At 62.4% G+C, this 18,317-nt stretch overlaps 3 protein-coding genes across 3 annotated transcripts; 2 read left to right on the top strand and 1 right to left on the bottom strand.

The window, feature by feature from the left end:
- The first annotated feature begins 265 nt into the window (after nucleotides 1–265).
- UBE2Q1 (ubiquitin conjugating enzyme E2 Q1) lies at nucleotides 266–7,757 on the top strand. The gene is made up of 13 exons (XM_052674465.1): nucleotides 266–568; nucleotides 1,062–1,166; nucleotides 1,468–1,572; nucleotides 1,952–2,002; nucleotides 3,946–4,086; nucleotides 4,525–4,609; nucleotides 4,897–4,957; nucleotides 5,450–5,540; nucleotides 5,637–5,695; nucleotides 5,976–6,024; nucleotides 6,222–6,317; nucleotides 7,039–7,105; nucleotides 7,331–7,757. The coding sequence occupies exons 1-13, from the start codon at nucleotides 281–283 to the stop codon at nucleotides 7,360–7,362; spliced, it is 1,230 nt and encodes a 409-aa protein (XP_052530425.1). The 5' UTR covers nucleotides 266–280; the 3' UTR covers nucleotides 7,363–7,757.
- Nucleotides 7,758–9,614: 1,857 nt separating this feature from the next.
- SHE (Src homology 2 domain containing E) lies at nucleotides 9,615–15,028 on the top strand. Its single transcript, XM_052674466.1, has 6 exons — nucleotides 9,615–10,443; nucleotides 10,866–10,992; nucleotides 12,421–12,651; nucleotides 13,116–13,260; nucleotides 13,348–13,467; nucleotides 14,656–15,028. Exons 1-6 carry the CDS (start codon nucleotides 10,006–10,008, stop codon nucleotides 14,840–14,842), a joined length of 1,248 nt encoding a protein of 415 aa, XP_052530426.1. The 5' UTR covers nucleotides 9,615–10,005; the 3' UTR covers nucleotides 14,843–15,028.
- A 1,689-nt stretch (nucleotides 15,029–16,717) lies between these two features.
- On the bottom strand, nucleotides 16,718–18,312 carry LOC128076608 (interleukin-6 receptor subunit alpha-like; the record flags this gene model as incomplete). Its single annotated transcript, XM_052674444.1, is given in 9 exon segments — nucleotides 16,718–17,204; nucleotides 17,206–17,329; nucleotides 17,416–17,438; nucleotides 17,440–17,525; nucleotides 17,620–17,704; nucleotides 17,802–17,842; nucleotides 17,970–18,114; nucleotides 18,201–18,266; nucleotides 18,268–18,312. Coding segments are annotated over 9 exon segments (669 nt in total), but the record flags the coding sequence as incomplete, so codon positions are not given.
- Nucleotides 18,313–18,317: the final 5 nt, after the last annotated feature.

Here is an 18,317-nt window from a genome sequence, read left to right as displayed (position 1 = left end):
CCTCTAGGCTCTATTGGACCCTCCCCCTCCGAGCGCACCGAGCCCCGCCCCCTCTTCGCCCCTCCCTCCGCTCCACGCCGCCGCTATTCGTCACTTCCGGCACTCGATACAGCCCCGCTTCTCACGCCGGCGCTTCCGGCGATTGTCCCCGCCCCTTCCGTTCGCGGCGGGAGGGGTCACTTCCGGCGCGCGGGGCCATCCCGCCGCCATCTTGGGCCGGCTCCGGGGTCTGCGGCGGGGCCCGGGGCCGTCGGGGCGGAGCGGGTCCCTCCATGGGAAGATGCAGCGGGCGGGGGCGGAGGAGGCGGCGGGGTCGCAGGCGGCGGCGGGGGGAGCCGGGCGGAGCGGGGCTGGGCTGGCGGCGGCGGCCCCGGCCGGGCGGCTCCTGAAACGGGAGCTCCGGCTGCTCGAGTCCATCTTTCACCGCGGCCACGAGCGGTTCCGTATCGGCAGCGCCTGCCCGGACGAGATCAGCTGCGAGTTCGTGCCGGGGGCGGGCGCCAGGGCCGGGGGTTCCGCTTCCCGGGGGCCGCCGCCGGGTCCCGTCCGCATCCACTGCAACATCACGGTGAGGGCCGGGCGGGCGGTTAACAGGGCCGGGGCGGGCCGCGTGCCGGGGCTGCGGCGGTACCGGGCGGCGTTCGGTCGTTGGGCGGCGGCCTGGGAGAGCCGCGGGACTCGGGAGGGTTCTGCAGCACCGAGGCCGGCTTTGGCCACGCGGGGGTGGGGCGTTTGCGGGATCCCCCGGCCGGGTTGGGCTCTGGGTTCGTTCACCGTCACCCACGGAGCTTCCCGAGGGTTGTGGCTCCAACACGGGGAGCCCGGGGCTCTCTGGAGCAGCACCGTGTTAATGGCAGTGTGAGTGGGAGCCTTTCCTACGACACTTCCAGCCCAGCTTGAGAAGCACCACCAGGCCTTATCAGCACCCGCGTGAGCCCCAATCTCAGCCCCCACCAAATGCTCCTCAGTGCTGAGATCGCCTTGAGCTCCCCCTGAGCTGTCAGAGCGGTGCAATGGGATCAGGGGTTTTACAATGCTCAGCCCCTTTTCCTTCCTCCCAGGAGTCTTATCCAGCTGTTCCCCCCATCTGGTCCGTGGAGTCGGATGATCCCAACCTGGCAGCTATCCTGGAGAGGCTGGTGGAAGTCAGGAAAGGAAATACGCTGGTGAGAGGTGCTGGTGGGGAGGGATGGGGGGGCGGCTGCTTTATGGTATCAGCATAGAACCTCCTGAGGTGGGCTCTGCTCCCACGGAGGGTTTAGGAATCGCAGCATCGGCAGCTCTGACTCCTGTCAGCATGCCTTCCCATGCATTTTCACTTGGGATTTTATCCTGCTGAGCTTGGAGGGCAGAAAGGAGCATCTGTGGGGTCTTTGCTCGCTGGGGAAGTGGGGAGTGCTGTGGATGGTTGAGGCTCAGCTCCCTGTGCTGCTGGGTTTCTCTGACACCCCTCTGCTCTCTGTGCAGCTTCTGCAGCACCTGAAGCGAATAATTTCAGACCTGTGCAAACTCTACAACCTCCCCCAGCATCCTGATGTGGAAATGTTGGACCAACCTCTGCCGGCAGAACAGGTGAGGAACTCAGGGTGAGGATTTTTAGGCTCATTTTGGGAGCTGCCTTGTTTTAGAGGGTGAGGTTTCCTAACCCTGAAGGAGGGCTGCAGCAGGTGAGGGTCTGTCTCTTCTCCCTTGGTGCTTGGGTGGGCCCAGCTTTATCTCTGCAGTTTGATGCCTGGCAGTGTTTGAGATGTTTCTTACCTGATTTCTTCTAACTCACCTTGCTTCCCTCACCTTGCGCCTCTGGAGCTGCTCAGGTTTATATCCTATTAAAGCTTCTTGGCTTTGTTCTGCCTTTACGTTGCTTCTGTGTGTAAACCTCACCTCAGAAGTGTCTCAGAAAGCAGGGGAGCGTCGCCAGAGGAAGCTCACAGTGTGATTTTTGTCCTCACAGAGCACGCAGGAAGAGGTGTCCTCTGAAGAGGAAGATGAAGAGATGCCAGAGGTGAGTGCTGTGTACCAGGCAGCTGTGAGATGTCTGTGAGAGGTGCTGAGGCCCAGAGGTCGTGTTTGGGTGAAGCTGGAGGAGGCCAGGCAGGACAAGAGACCCATTGGAGCCGGTTTAAAATTCGTTTGATTTCAGCATTTTCCTGCCTTGCACCCAAATCCCGGTCACCAAGCAGGAATGGTGGGTTGGCAAAACACAAAGGACTGCAGCAGCGACCTCTGAGGGCAGGGAAACGAGCTGAGGTCAGAGCCCCCTCAGATGGGTTCTCACTTTGTGCTGCCACGCTTTGCAAGTCTGAAATTTCCTCACAAGTAATTTGATTTGTGGGATGCGCGCGTGGGGCCGGGGCGCAGGGGAGCCACGGGGTGGAAATGGGACTCGTGCAGAGAAGATGAGGTGGGATGGCTCGGCGTGTGAGGGAGATAATTGGCAGCAGAGGCAGAAGCAGCCACGCTTCGCTGAAGGCTGAGAATATCACGCTGAAAAACCCACAGGCTCCGGTTGTTTGGTTTGCGGTTTAAGAGATCTCTAGAAGTGGGTGGAATAATCTTGAAATCTCCATGGTGACGTCGGGCGATGCTCTTCTCCTCGGGTGCCTGAGGTCTGTGCACCTCGGAGCGCTGCAGAACCAGAGGGCAGCTCACTTGGCAGCAGCCGAGCACTCGTTGGGCTTTTAGCCAAGTGAATATCTTGCTAAACCGAGGGCCTTTACAAAGGTCCCTTGAGAAAAGGTGGGGGGGGGGTTTAAACTACTACCACGCGTAACTGGTCTGCAAGCTTTGCTGCTTCTGGGCAGATCTGCAGCTTGTAAATCCTTGTGCTCCTGTGAGCTGGGGGAAAAAGCCTCAGGAAGTGAGCTAGCAAGAAGCGTTGCCCCCTCGTGCTCTCTGCGAACGCCTTGCCTTGTGCAGCAGGCTGCGCTGTCGTGGGGAGCAAACGTTTCAGGAGAGCAGAGCAGCAGAGCAGCAGAGCTGCGCCCTGTTGCGGAGATGCATTACACACAGGTTAATCCACTCGAGGGATTTTCTGGGAGGATCTATTTTCCCTTTGCGACGGTCTAAAAATGTCAAAGCCCTTCCCAAAGCGCTGTTCTTCCAGAATAGCAGCAGCTAGGCCGGAGAGGCCGAAGCGACCGCTTGCTCAAGAGGATTTAAAACCAATACTGGAGCTCTGCGTATCCACGGCCGTTTGCAGGCAGCCCAACTCAGCGCCCCGATGCTGTGGCAGTGGCTGCTGTGCTGCAGAAGCGATGGCTGCAGCCGTCCCTGATTGCTGCAGCTGTTTTCTGCTGATGTAACGTTGCAAGCGTCGGCCCAACGGATGCTGCTGTGGAAGGGGATGAGGGGCAGAGCCTCTGCCCTCGCTGGGGAGAGCAGTGGGAGCAGAGCGAGAGCTGAGCTGATGTAGGAGAGCCTCCAGACACGCTGTGAAACGCGACCTCTCTTGGAGAGGAAAACGTCCTGTGGGTTTTTTGTCAGTCTGTTCTTGTGCTCCTGGTGAGCCGTGTTTGTTCTGGGCATCCTCGGAGCGGGGATAATCCTGCCCACGCTTTGTTCCAGCCTCCAGAAACATGGCATGGGGCTGCTTGGAGCCGATGCGAGGCTCCCTTCGGCTCATTGGGGAGCATCTGTAAGATTAATGGCTAATTATAACCAGGCGTGAGACTTGGCAACAGAAGGATTGAGGGAACAAAGAGCTTGTGTGAGCCCAATTTAAATCTGGAAAGGGAAGTGTGCCTGTCTGCCTGCTGGCTTTGGCACAGGACGGAGCCTGGTGCCTGAAGCTTCCTCACTGAGCGTGTCCAGGCCTCGTGCTGAAGTCTCCTCTTCCACAAAGTGCTTGGCATCCCTCAGCCCAAAGGATTCCGACCACACGTCTCTGCACTTGGAGCAGGGAGCGGTGAGGTGGGTCTGGTGCCATCTCTCCTCTGCCCTTCGCAGGACACCGAGGACTTGGACCACTATGAGATGAAAGAGGAAGAGCCGGCAGATGGAAGGAAAACGGAGGACGAAGGCATCGGGAAGGAAAATCTGGCCATTTTAGAGAAAATAAAAAAGAACCAGAGGCAAGATTACTTAAATGTACGTGCCTCCCAGGGGGCGGGAGGGTTGGGGAAGCAGAGGGGCCTGAGGCAGAGGGGCCAGCTCTGGCCACGGGGCCAGCGTGGCTCTTGGGGATGGCGGAGGGTAATGCAGAGGAGCTGGAGGAGTGCTGCCAGGCTGCAGGAAGCCTTTCTGCAGCAGGGTGTGGGGATGCCCTGTGCCCCCAGGAGCTGGGCCTCACCTCTGGCCGTGGCGAAGGATGCTGGGTTGTGTTTTACGCTCCTGCTGCAGCCGCACTGGGTGAGCGAGGCGCTTGTTTGAGGGGAGGGAAGTTGATGCAGAGAGGAAAGGGGAAAGTTGACAGAGAGAAGGCATGGCGAGGTGTGGTTTGGGGGCTGGGCAGGAGCTGCGCTCTGGGCATCGGTCGTGGTGAGAACAGCATAACAGTGCAGCTTCTCCCCTGCTGGTTCCTTGCAGGGTGCGGTGTCTGGGTCTGTGCAGGCCACTGACCGGCTAATGAAGGAGCTCAGGGATATTTACAGATCACCAAGTTTCAAGGGCGGTGAGTACGGGGATGCCTGGGGCTCCTCTTGTCCTTCAGGATGTGGGTCTCAGGGACGGGTCCTGTGTGCTGTGCTTTGGTGTGCTGTGTGCTCGGCTGCTTTGGGCAGAGCCTCAGGTTTTGGGGTGCTGTGGCTCAGTAGGGTGCAACAGAAGCGCCCACATCACGGTGGTTTCTTTGCAGGACGGTCTGTGCTGCGGGGCTGAGGGGGTTTGCAGGCTGGCTGGTGGCTCGTCCCCCTGTCTGGTGGCCCCTCTCCTGACTCCACTTTGTTTTTTGCCTTGCAGGATACTATGCAGTCGAACTAGTGAACGACAGCCTGTACGATTGGAACGTCAAACTCCTGAAGTAGGTGGCACGGTTTGGGATGGCGGAATCTTGGTGGTGGGACCAAAGCATCCCCAGCGAGCAGGGGGCAGCGAGCAGGGCAGAGCTTGGGTTGACCTCTTAGTCTTGTGGGCAGCTGACTTCTCTCCAGAGAAAGATGAGCTAATCTGAGGGCTCTGCGAGTCTGTCTGCTGTTCCTAGAGTCCTGGAAGAGGTGCATCAGGCAAAACCCCGAGCTCTCACACCCTCCAGACACCAGTGCTGCCTTTCCCTTGGGCCGGGCGGTCTTTTATTTTTAAGCTGGCATGCAAAAAGGGTGTGATGGTCTTCTCTGGAAACCGGGAGCAGAATGCTGGCAGCGCGTGCTGTCACTGCCCTCTGGGTGTGAACCCAGGGCCCCCGTGGCAGCCGGGTTGTGCAGGTAGGGGAGCTCTGGGCTCCAAGCGGCAGCGAGCGTGGCTGAGTTGAGGTGCATCACCTCCGCTCTGAGCCTCTGGGCTTCCCTTCCGACAGGGTTGACGAGGATAGCGCTTTGCACAACGATCTCCAGATCCTCAAAGAAAAAGAAGGAACAGATTTCATCCTCCTAAACTTCTCCTTTAAAGTAAGGCTTCTCAAACCCGCCGTCCTCGACGCGCGCCCGCTGCCCTCAGCCACCAGAGGAGACGTTTCTCAACGTGTTTCCCTTCTCTCGTTCCAGGATAACTTTCCTTTCGATCCACCGTTCGTTAGGGTTGTGTCCCCAGTGCTGTCAGGGGGGTAAGTTCTTGGTTCTGCTGGTTCTGCTCACGTTGCTCTGCAGCTCTGCTTCCCGGGGCAGTTTTCATGAGAGTGAGGAGCACTGTGTAGCTTTGTTACTTTTAATACGTTTGTGGCAGCCTTCCTGGGAAGCGTGGTCAGTGTTGGCAGATGGTTTTTCTTGCTTTCTGTTGGTTTTGGTTTTGGTTTGAGCAAACAGCTCACCTGCAGAGCCAGGGAGGGGGGGGAGGCGAGGCTGCATCCATCTGTGGCATAACTTTGCCCCTGTTCCTTCCCCAAGGTATGTCCTGGGTGGTGGTGCCATCTGCATGGAGCTGCTTACCAAACAGGTGAGTCCCAAAGCTCAAAGCCTGGTTCCTGGGTAGCTGCTCTCACCCTTCTGGCAGCCAAATCTGCCATCTGCCAGCAGCTGAGAGCTTGTGCTGCCTGCGTAGGGCTTGGAGAAGCCCTTCCTGTGCCTCTGGGAAGCTCAGCCCCGTGCTCCCATCCACGCTCATCTCTCTGCTGTGTGTGCTCTGACCCACAGGGCTGGAGCAGCGCGTACTCCATCGAGTCTGTGATCATGCAGATCAGTGCAACTCTGGTGAAAGGGAAAGCACGAGTGCAATTTGGAGCCAATAAGGTAAGGGCCAACGTGGGGCAGCCGGGCAGGGCTTGGGAAGAACCAAAGAACTCTGAGCAGTGCCTGGGGGTGTTTGGGGGCACGAGTGTCCTCCCTTCCAGGAACCTGAGCTCCTTCCTTCCCGTCCTTCCAGGAGCCTGAGCTCCATCCCTTCCTCCCCATCCTTCCAGGACCCTGAGCTCCATCCCTTCCTCCCCATCCTTCCAGGACCCTGAGCTCCATCCCTTCCTCCCCATCCTTCCAGGACCCTGAGCTCCATCCCTTCCTCCCCATCCTTCCAGGACCCTGAGCTCCTTCCTCCCCATCCTTCCAGGACCCTGAGCTCCATCCCTTCCTCCCCATCCTTCCAGGACCCTGAGCTCCATCCCTTCCTCCCCATCCTTCCAGGACCCTGAGCTCCTTCCTCCCCATCCTTCCAGGACCCTGAGCTCCATCCCTTCCTCCCCATCCTTCCAGGACCCTGAGCTCCATCCCTTCCTCCTTTCCAGGACCCTGAGCTCCATCCCTTCCTCCCTTCCAGGACCCTGAGCTCCTTCCTCCCCATCAACAAAGATGAGAGTCTTTGGGAAGGAGAGGGGCAGGCATGTGGGGAATATTGAGTGGGCTCAAAGGGGGTTTGGAGGGGCTGATGTGAGAAGGCAGCCGGCCCCGTCAGCATGGTTGGCATGGGGAAAACCTGCAGCTGCTTTGAACTGACCGTCCCCCCCGCCTTCCCTTGCAGAATCAGTACAGCCTGACAAGAGCACAGCAGTCCTACAAATCCCTGGTTCAGATCCACGAGAAGAATGGTGAGGCTTGCAGGGATGGGGAGAACCTTTCTCTTTGCTGCTCCAGAACCGCGTGGCGCCGTTTGGGGTGCGGAGGGGAGCCCAGCGAGCCGGGTGCCCTGGGCAGCGCAGAGCCCTGTGCAAGTGCAGCTCAGCCTATTTGTGCTGCTTCCTGCTGGGGATTTCCAGGCTGTAGGGATGCATTCCTGTGCAGCCACATCCCTCACCCGTCTGTGTTCCTTTCAGGCTGGTACACACCGCCCAAGGAGGACGGCTAGCGCAGACGCTGCGGGACCCATCTGCTCGCTCCCAAACGCTGTGCTCGGATCCCACCGCGCCTCTCCGGCTTTCTCCCAGGATATCATAGCTCTGCCTGTTGCAGGACAATAATGGCTGTTATCGACTTTAAAAGAAAACTGTTTAAGCAGTCGGACTGACTTAAAACACTTGCTGGACCCTTGTTAGCAGGCATTCTTATTAAAACAAACTTTTGAGCCTCTTGTATCGCTGGAAACTTTCGACTCTACTCCAGTCTAGAGCGTCCTCCTTACCTATGCTATGGATTTAATTTATTTTCTTATTTCATGTACACTGCTTTTTTTTGTTACAGTGTATGATGGATGTGTATGGAAAATGTATCTTTGGAGAAAAAATTACAGTTTGTTAATTTGAAGGTTAGTGGTTCTAGTATTGATTTTTGCAAGCTGCTGCCTTGTTGCGTGGGGCAGCCGTGGGGGGGAGATGGATGGAGATGGAGAAATGGGCACAGCTGTGAGCGGAACCAAGCAGGGGAGTCTGGAGCAGCGTTCTGGGAAGGAGGAAACCCTGCTTTGTGGGGGACTGAGAAGCTCCTCCTGCCTTTTTCCACCTGTGCTCACATCCCACCCTTCTGAACAGGGGCTGGGAGGAAGGAGGGGAGGGAGTTCAGAGTCCTGGAAGGATGGGGAGGAAGGGATGGAGCTCAGGGTCCTGGAAGGACGGGAACGAAGGAGCTCAGGGTCCTGGAATGGAGGAAGGGATGGAGCTCAGGGTCCTGGAAGGATGGGAAGGAAGGAGCTCAGGGTCCTGGAAGGGAGGAAGGGATGGAGCTCAGGGTCCTGGAATGGAGGAAGGGATGGAGCTCAGGGTCCTGGAAGGGAGGAAGGGATGGAGCTCAGGGTCCTGGAAGGGAGGAAGGGATGGAGCTCAGGGTCCTGGAATGGAGGAAGGGATGGAGCTCAGGGTCCTGGAAGGATGGGGAGGAAGGGATGGAGCTCAGGGTCCTGGAAGGATGGGGAGGAAGGAGCTCAGGGTCCTGGAAGGATGGGGAGGAAGGGATGGAGCTCAGGGTCCTGGAAGGATGGGAAGGAAGGAGCTCAGGGTCCTGGAATGGAGGAAGGGATGGAGCTCAGGGTGCTGCAGCTCCTCTGGTGCTGTGAGTCCTGGGCTGGAGGGCATCGCTGATTCATTAGCATCACAGCGAGCCCATCAGTGCCGATTCGCGGTGTTTGAATCAAAGCGATGAGGAAATCAAAGGGCGTCAGAAGAAGTTTGTTATCTCACGCGGCAGCTGCTCTGCTCGTTACCCCTTTGCCCTACTTTGAGCCTTGAAAGACGCGGCTGAGTGGAGGTTAATGAGGAGCAGCGGCAGGGCGCTGCCAGGGGCTGTTTTGAAGCGCTGTGCTGTAGGGTAGGAGGAGAAAGGGGGGCCGGGAACCTTGAGGAGCCCTCCAAGGAGAAGTGCAAAGTTCCTGGGAGGAACTGGAAGGAGAGGCTGAGGGTCGGGGCTGCTGTGCGAGGGGCAGAGGGGGCTCAGGGGGTCCCGTTCGTGGCCATAAATCCCTGCAGGGAGGCACGCGGGGATGGAGCCCAGCTCTGCTCGGTGCTCTGGAGACAAAGAGCGGCCCAGGAGGTGCATTGGGAGCACTGGAGTGCTGCTGCGCTGATTTAACGAGCATTGCAATTGGGGCTGAACGCTGCCCAGCGGCTGAAGGGATGCTCAGCCCCACAGCTCCAACCCCGGCGCTGCGGAGCCCTCGAACGCTGAGCCTCGAACGCTGAGCCAGGATCTCCCTGTGCTCAGCTCGGAGCCCCACAGCTCCGGCTCCCAGCGCCATAAGGAGCCGAACGGGGTGGGATTTTCTGCAGCGGTCGCGCTGCAATGGGGCTGAGCTGCAGCAGGTGCGGGGTCAGGGGTCTTCAGGGGGTCTGCGTGCAGATTTCAGTGCTTGGGGGTCAGCGTGCGGTGTCCTCGGGGTCAGTGCATGGGGTCTATGCGCGATTCCAGTGCGCGGGGTCTGTGGGGGGGATCACGGGGTCGAATCGCTGCTCCTGCTGCCCCCACCCGTTCTGTCCCAGACTTCACTCGGCTTCACCGCACGGGGACCCCTCGTGTCGCCCCGCGGTGCTCCGCGCAGAGCCGCCCCGTCGGGCCCGGCCCGATCCCCGCCACCCCCCGGGGCCACCCCCTCCGGATCTGGGCGGGGAGCTCCGGCCCCACCGCCTCCCCTCCGGCCTCTTCCAACCCCGCCGGGCTCCGTCCGTCCCGTCCCGTCCCGTCCGGTCCCGTCCCGCCGCCGCCGCATGGGGCCCCCCGGGCCGGCGTGACCGAGCCGCACCCCCGGGGATCGCCCCCACCGCGGAGCCGCGACGGCCCCCGCCACCTTCGAGGGGCGATCAGCGCGGAGCTGCCCCGAAGCGCCGATCGAGGACCCCCCCTCCGCCCCCGCCCGGGGCCGGAGCAGCTCAGAGCCCCCCCCACGCCCATCGCTGGAGCAGAGCCCGGACCCCCCCCTCCGCCCCCGACCTCCGGGGGCACCGCCGGACCCTTTCCTCGTCGGGGCGAGGGAAGCTCGGAGCGGCCCCCGGTGTTCGGGGCGGGGGGAGAGCTGCGCTGGCCCTGACCCCACTGCCGGCCCCGGGGGGGGCGCGCCCCCGGCCCTATGGCGGCCAAATGGTTCAAGGAATTCCCCTCCAACCTGAGGACGGGCTCGGAGAAAGCGCGACCGAACAAACCGGGCGGCACCGCCCGTAAAAGCCTGGGGGGCAACGAACCGCCCGGGGGGGCCCCGCCGGGGAAAAGCCGCAAAAACTCGGCGGCTGAGGTGGGGGGCTGCAGGGCCGTGTACCCCCCCGGGACCGGCAAGGACGGAGGCGGCCGTCTGTCTCGGGACAACCTGCAGGGACTGCTGCAAGCCGCCGCCGGGAGGATGCGCAAAAACTCGAAGGTGGAGGGGGTCGCTGCCGAAGGACCCCCCCGGAGCTGCGGGACGTACATCAACCGCCTGATCAAAGTGGAAGCCCACGAGAAAAACCCCAAAGGCTACCCCAGCGCCGGGCCCGTGCCCGAGGAGAAGGGCAAGAGCCCCAAAACGGAGACGGTAAGGGGAGGGCCGTGGGGTGGGGTGGGATCGTGGAACCCCCCCCCGGCCCGGCTGAGCCCAACTCCGAGGTCCCCCCATCTCAGTTTTCCCCTGTCTGCCGTCCCCTGCCCCCCTCTGACCCGTTAAATAAATGTTCCCATAGAGCTCTGCTGGGTACAGGAGTAGGTGGCCATGGGGACAGGGCTGTGTCCCCAAGCAATGCCCTTTGGGTTTGTTCTCCACTACCTCCAGGTGGCCCCCAGGACCCCCACTGACCCCCGGGCTGCACGGGGTGGGCGCTGCCCCCACCCAACTCGAAGCCAACACGCACCCTTCACCAGGTGCTGGGGGGTGGCTGCCATCCCACCTGGGCACATCCAGGAGCCAAGCAATGACAGCATCCTCAGTGCCCACCTGTGTGCCCCTCATTCCCCCCCCAGGTCATCATCCTGGAGGACTACGCCGACCCTTACGATGCCAAACGCACCAAAGGGCAGCGGGACGCCGAGCGCCTGGGGGAGAACGACGGCTACATGGAGCCCTACGACGCACAGCAGATGATCACAGGTGTGTGCTGTGGTGTGATTTGGTGTGCCGTGGTGTGCCGTGGTGTGCCATGATGTGCCATGATGTGCCGTGATGTGCCATGGTGTGCCGTGATGTGCCATGGTGTGCCGTGATGTGCCATGGTGTGCCATGATGTGCCATGGTGTGCCGTGATGTGCCATGGTGTGCCATGATGTGCCATGGCGTGTCATGATGTGCCATGGTGTGCCATGATGTGCCATGATGTGCCATGGCGTGTCATGATGTGCCATGGTGTGCCACAGTGTGCTGTGATGTGCCATGGTGTGCCATGGTGTGCCATGACGTGCCATGGTGTGCCGTGATGTGCCATGATGTGCCGTGGTGTGCCATGATGTGCCATGGTGTCTCGTTGTGTCCTGATTGCCATCATGTGCCATAGTGTGCCATGGTGGGACTTTGTCTTCCATGATGTGCCATAAAGTGCAACCTGGTGTGCCTTGGTGTGCCGTGGTGTGTCTTGGTGTGCCCTGATGGCTATCGTGTGCCGTAGCGTGCCGTGATGTGCCACAGTATGCCGTGATAAGGCTTGGTGTGCCATGATGTGCCACGATCTGCCATGATGTGCCATAATGTGTGCCGTGGTGCGCCGTGATGTGTCTCGGTGTGCCCTGATGGCCATCATGTGCCACGATGTGCCACGGTGTGCCATAGCGTGCCACGATATGACTTGGCGTGCCACCATGTGCCACGGTGTGCCTTGGTACCCCATCCCATGCCGTGCTGCACCGCTGGCAGCATGCAGCACCGTGGAGCCGTCAGCCGGGGACCCACCCGGCGCGGAGCTTTGGGAACAGGAAAGCTGCTCTCCCATTTCCTGCACTGCTCCCCGTGATAAGGTGTGTGCCACGCCGCTGCCCCACGGCACAAAGCCCGGTGCCACCGGCAGCACTCAGGGCCAGGATGCAGCGCAGTGCCATGCCTTGAGGGGTCCCGTTGTCACCACGCCCCATGGGGACCCCGTGGCTCGGTGTCCCCCCACCCCCAGGCTTTGCCCCCCACTCCACCCAGGGGGCCGCAGCCGGACAGAATAACAGGAACTGAGTCGGCCGGAAGCAGGGAATAAAGGATTTGCTGCTGATGGCTTTTTTCCGTGCGGGGCAGCCGTGGGGCCAAATGGGGTGGAGGTGGGGCTATTTGGGCAGAGGGGGTATTTGGGGTGGGGGGAGGGGGGGGGGGGACAGAGCGCAGAGGGTGTCCCGGGGTGGGGGTGTGGGGTGTAGCATCCTGCAGCCCCACTTCCTCCGGGATCTCGGCGCCAGCGCCAGCGGGACGGCGACCGGGCGCCGCGGGGATGGGCGCCTTCCTGCCCCTCCCGGCCCCACGCGTTACGGGTCATGGGGTGTCAATGAGAGGGGAGGGGGGGGAGGTGAGGCCCCCTCCCCAACCCAACACCCTCTGTTCCCACAGAGGTTCGCCGCCGTGGCTCCAAGGACCCCCTGGTGAAAGCCCTCCTGCTGCTGGATGAGGCTGGGGGCAAAGCGGAGGTGGCCAAGAAGGTCGGGGGGGGCAGCGAGACGGTGGGGAGGGGGCCGCAGCTCTACGACACCCCCTATGAACCTGGGGCTGATGAGCGTCCGGCAGCTGAGTACGAGCAGCCCTGGGAATGGAAGAAGGAGCAGATTGTGAAGGCGCTGTCGGGTAAGAGCTGGGGTGGGGAGGGGGCTGCAGGGCTGCGGTGGGGGCTCAGCTCCTCCCCATCCATCCATCCATCCATGGATAGGGAGGGGGCTGTGGGGCTGAAGTGGGGGCTCAGCTCCCCCCATCCATCCATCCATGAATGGTGAAGGAACTGCAGGGCTGCGGAGGGGGCTCAGCTCCCCTCTATTCATCCATCCATCCATCTGTAGATGGGGAGGGGGCTCTGGGGCTGCGGTGAGGGCTCTCCTCCCCCAGTCCATCCATCCATCCATCCATCCATCCATCCATCCATCCATCCATCCATCCATCCATAGATGGGAAGGGGCTGCAGGGCTACAGTGGAGGCTCAGCTCCCCCTGTCCATCCATCCATCCATCCATCCATGGATGAGGAGGGGACTCCAGGGCTGCAGTGGGGTCTCTCCTGCCCCCCACCCATCCATCCATCCACCCCCCACTCTTCAGTTCAGTTCGAGGGCTCTGAGCGGCCCCGGGAGGAGGCAGCACGGCAGCACCTGCGCCAGAAGAGTTGGACCCCACGCATGGTGAAACCATCGGAGCAGAGCGAGGGGGAGCGCGTGGACCCCGCCGTGTCGCTGGAGAAGCAGCCGTGGGTCACCAGCTGAGCAGGGGGGTGGTGTTATAGGGGGGTGGGGGTCTGGGTGCATCTCACAGCCCCTCTGTGACCCCTCCCCAGGTGGTACCATGGGGCCATCACACGTGCTGAGGCTGAGAGCCGGCTGCAGGCGTGCAAGGAAGCCGGGTACCTGGTGCGCACCAGCGAGAGCGGCAGTGGGAAGTACTCCATTGCTCTCAAGTGAGTGGGGGGCGCTGGGGGGGGGTCCTGGTATTGGGATGGGATGGAGGGGGTCTTGACGTTGGGTTGGGGGTCCTGGTACTGAGATGGGGGGGATCTTGGCGGGGGGGGGTTATTTATTGGGGATGGGATGGGATGGGATGGGATGGGATGGGATGGGATGGGATGGGATGGGATGGGATGGGGTGGGGTGGGGTGGGGTGGGGTGGGATGGAGGGGGTCTTGACATTTGGGTGGGGGTCCTGGTTCTGGGATGGGGGGGCATCTTGGCAAGAGGGGTGGTTATTGGTAATGGGATGGGATGGGATGGGATGGGATGGGATGGGATGGGATGGGATGGGATGGGATGGGATGGGATGGGATGGGATGGGATGGGGTAGGGTGGGGTGGGGTGGGGTGGAAGGGGTCTTGACATTGTGGTGGGGGTCCTGATATTGGGATGGAGGGGATCTTGGCAAGGTGGGGGGGGGGTTGGTACTGAGATGAGATGGAGGTGGTCTTGACACTGGGTTGGGGGTCCCAGTAGTGGGATGGGGGGGGGCTTGATACTGGAGAGGGGGTTCTGGCAGTGGGATGGGCTGGTCCTGATACTGGGATGGGGAGGGGGTCGGTACTGGATTGGGGCTTCTGGCACTGGGGGGGACTCAGCATTGGGTGTGGTGATCTTGGTACTGGGAGGGGAGTCCTGGTACCGAGGAGGGGGTCCTTGGGATGGAGCGATTGTGGAACTGGGATGAAGGATGGGAACTCCAGTACTGGGATTTGGGGGCGGGGGGGGGGGGGTGTCCCAGCACAGCAGGATCCCCCCCATGGAGGGCAGTGGGCGCCCCGTGGCAATCGCTGCTGTCTGAGCATAGCTCAGCTGGAGCGGCACCCCTCGTCTTGTCCTCCCCCCCCAACCCGGGGGACACGGCCGTCCCCGAGCTGCCCAGTGCCGGGGAGTGGGGGAGGGCAAAGCGTCCCCTCCCACCCTCATTGTCGGCGGCGCTGGCGGCGTTTCCTTCCTGAGGAAGCGGAGCCCCCGGAGCCGAAACAATCAGAGCAGGACTGGAACAAACACAGGGGCGGACGCGGCCCCGCAGCGCCGGGTGGGACCCATCGGGGGGCTGCAGCCGTTCCCCCCCCCCCCCCGCCCCCCAAACACCCCCCCCTCCCCCCCTCCATGACCCCCTCCCATTCATCCCGCAGGACCAGCCAAGGCTGCGTGCACATCCTGGTGGCACAGACCAAGGATCATAAATACACCCTGAGCCAGGCCAGCGGAGGCTTTGCCAGCGTCCCCGAGGTCGTGCATTATTACTCCACCGAGAAGCTGCCCTTCAAAGGGGCCGAGCACATGGCCCTGCTGCACCCCGTGCACTGCAAGATGCACTAAAGGGCTGGGACTGCCCCCGGGGGGGGTCCCACGGTGTGTGTCCCCCCCATTTGATGGGGTGAAAGCGGCTGCCGGACCTACTACTACAGATAGGGGATGGCGTCCCCCCCCTTCCTGGTTTGGGGTGGGGGATGCGCTGAGGTCGGGAGCTGTGATGGAGGTGTGAAATAAAGATGTTGGCTGAGAGGAGTGGGATGGGATGGGATGGGATGGGATGGGATGGGATGGGATGGGATGGGATGGGATGGGATGGGATGGAGGGGTGGGATGGGATTGAGTGGGATGGGATGGGGTGAAGTTGACTGATATGGGACGGAATTGAGTGGGATAGGATGGGATTGGATGGAGTTGGGTGGGATGGGGGTACAGTGGGGTGGGGATGGGTTGGCATGCAGGGGATTATGATGGAGTGGGGGCAGAGGGTGCAGGGATGGGGTTGGAAGGACCACAGTGGGGTGGGGATAGGGATGGGAGGGCAAAATGGGGCAGGGATGGGGTTGGGGTGCTGTGGACCTGCGGATGAATTGAGGGAGATGGGGAGGGGCAAAGGGTGCAGAGATGGGGTTGGGGAGCAAGGATATGGGGAAGCCACAGTGGAGCAGGGCCAGGGGTGCTGGGAACCCCAAGGATGCAGGGATGGAAGGGGTAGTAAGGGATGCAGGGATGGGGTTGGGTGGATCTGTTGTAGGGATGGGACATGAGAGGTTGGAATGCAGCTGTTGGAACGGGAATTGGGGTGATGGAGTCCCCGGGGATGGGATGGGGGCTGCAGTGGGGCAGGGATGTGGCTGGGGAACCTCAGGGGTGCCACGAGGCCGTGCAGGATGGGCTCAGCAAGAGGCTCTGGGTGCAGGTGAAACCAGGACAGGTTTCCGGGTGGGGAGGGGGGTGGAGGGAGAGAAAGGGGGGGGGAAACCATGGGGTACAGCCCCAGATGGGGCCCATGTGTGGGCACAAGAGAACGAGGGCAGAACAGCCCCAGGGGGAGGAAGGGGAAGGGGGGACAGGGCCCCCATGGGTGCCATTGGGAGAGTTGGGATTGGGGCTGCCCCCGTGCACACATCTGCATCCTGTGGGGTTTTTTATAGCATGGGGCCAGGGGGGAGTGTGGCATCCCCACAGCACCCAACAGTGCAGCCCTCAGCCTGCGGTTTCCTGCACAGCTGCAGCTCTGGGGATTTGCTTAACATGGGGGGGGGGGGGGGGGGGGGGGGGGGGGGGGGGAATGTGCTGGGGGCCCTGGGGGCACAGGGGGCACGAGCTGCAGGGCACAGCGTGTGGCTCACAGCATGGCTTGGGGGGAGGGGGAGTGCAAGGTACTGGGGCACGGCCTGGCAAGGAGTGCAATGAGTAACAGTGCTTGGCATGGGGGGGGGGCTATGGGGCATGATGGGGGCTATGGTAGGGGGGGGTTATGGTACACTGGGGAGCTATGGCACTTGTGGGGGGTAGGGGGGGGGCTACAACACAGGGAGGGGTGCATGGCCAGGGGAGGGGGTCTATGGCACTTGGGGGAGGCTATGGCACAGGAAGGGGTGCATGGCATGGGGGGGGGGGGGTCTATGGCACATTGGGAAGTTATGAGACTTGGGGGGGGGGGAGTTTATGGCCCAGGAAGGGGTGCATGGCATGGGGAGGGGTCTATGGCACAGGAAGGGGTGCATGGCATGGGGTGGGTGCTATGGCACACTGGGGAGTTATGCCACTTGGGGGGGGGGGGTCTATGGCACAGGAAGGGGTGCATGGCATGGGGGGGTGTCTATGGCACCCTAGGGGGCTATGGCACAGGGGAAAGGGGGGGGTACACAGGAAAGGAGTACTGACCCCCCCCCCCCTCCCATTCCCACCCCCCAACCCAAGGCAGGAGCCGCTCTCTTAAAATCACACCACCTTTATTGGGAGGGGTCTCCCAGCTGCACCCCCCCCCCCCAGCACAACCAAATCCCCTCTGCGGTGCAGCGGGACAGGGCCGATCCAGCCGGACCCTCTGACCCCCCCCCCCCATCCTCTGTGGCATTAAGTGGGGGCTCAGCCCCTCCTCTCTGGCCACTCTGAACCGAATCCGACCCCGTTCTCACGCTCCAGTGCTTCCAGCTTGGCTGTGGCCCTGGAGCTGCCCCCCCCCCGGGGGCCCAGTAAGGGTCCCCCCCCCCCCCCGGGCTGGATCCCCATAGGGATGTTGATGCCCCCAGTGCAGGGGAGGAGGGCATGGGGTGGCAGGGGGGCGCACCCTGAGCCAGGCCTCAGACTGAGGGTGGGAGAGCTGCCAGCACCACTCTCCACCCCCCCTTCCCCCCCCCCCCCCAAGTTACTTTCCTGAGAGGAAATAATCCAAATTGGTGACATGAAGAGGCCCGGGGGGGGGCGGCAGGCGGCAGCAGGGGGGCGGCGCTCAGCGGGGAGACGGGGGGGCAAAGGGGAACCATTGGGTGCTGGCTGCCACCCCCCACCTTCACCCCCCGCTGCGCCTGTGCTCTCTGCTTGTACCTGCAGGAGGTGGGGGGGGCTCGGTCAGAATGGAATGGTGTGCCCCCCCACCCCCTCCATGCCCCCCCCCCCCCCCCGGCACTCACCTCATCCCTATGGCGAAGCAGAGGGGCGATGGCCAGCAGCAGGCTGCCCCCCGCCACCAGGAGGGCGTAGGGGGACGTGGGGGAGTGGGCAGCAGCCTCCAGCACAGCCCCTGCAGCACAGGGTGGGGTGGGGGTCAGTAATGAGGTTGGGGGGGGGGGGGGGAGGTCCCAGCCTCCCCATGGAGCCCCCAGCCCCATCCTTACCCCCGGCATCATCAGTGGTGTCATCACCAAAGAGCTCGGGTGGCAGCGTGGCCCCATAGCCGTAGGGATCGTCCTCAGCAGGGAACTGCAGGGGACACAGGTGGGGGCACAGTGGGGATTTTGGGGGCGGGGGGGTTTCTATGGGGCAGCCCCACACAGAGACACGGTGACACCATCCCTACCTGCGAGCTGTAAGGTCCCACCTCGGTGACATCGCGGGGCTCTGCAAGGCGAGGTGGGGGGGGGGGGGGGGGGTTGGTGTGACACAGGGGACACCCGCACAGCCCCACACTTGGCGGGGGGGGGGGGGGGGGGTGAGGCCGTGATCCCACCCTCCCACCCCCCATTACCTGTCCAGGGGGTGCCCACCGCCTCCCGGCTCCATTCGCTCCACGCTCCGTGCCCAAACTCCTCCTGCGCCCTCACCTGCACCACGTGCCGGGTGCCCCGCCAGGCATCGCCGATGTCCAACCACAGCCGCGTCACCTGGTCCACCTTTTTTTTGGGGGGGGGGAGGAGGACACACATGGGGCAGGTTGACATAACCCACCCCTCCATCACCCCATGGCACCTGGGCTCACCTGGGTGAAGGTCGGGGTTGGCTCAGGGCGGTAGCGCACCTGGAAGCGCAGCCAATAGAAGCGGGGGGTCCCAGGAGGGGGGGTAACTCCAGCGCACGCGCAGCCGCCGCGGGGAAA

The sequence above is a fragment of the Tympanuchus pallidicinctus genome, unplaced genomic scaffold, assembly GCF_026119805.1.
Source record: "Tympanuchus pallidicinctus isolate F22 unplaced genomic scaffold, pur_lepc_1.0 scaffold147, whole genome shotgun sequence".
NCBI classification, from domain to species: Eukaryota; Metazoa; Chordata; class Aves; order Galliformes; family Phasianidae; genus Tympanuchus; species Tympanuchus pallidicinctus.
Note: the sequence above shows the minus strand (reverse complement) of the source record. Positions and strands in the feature narration are given on the sequence as shown.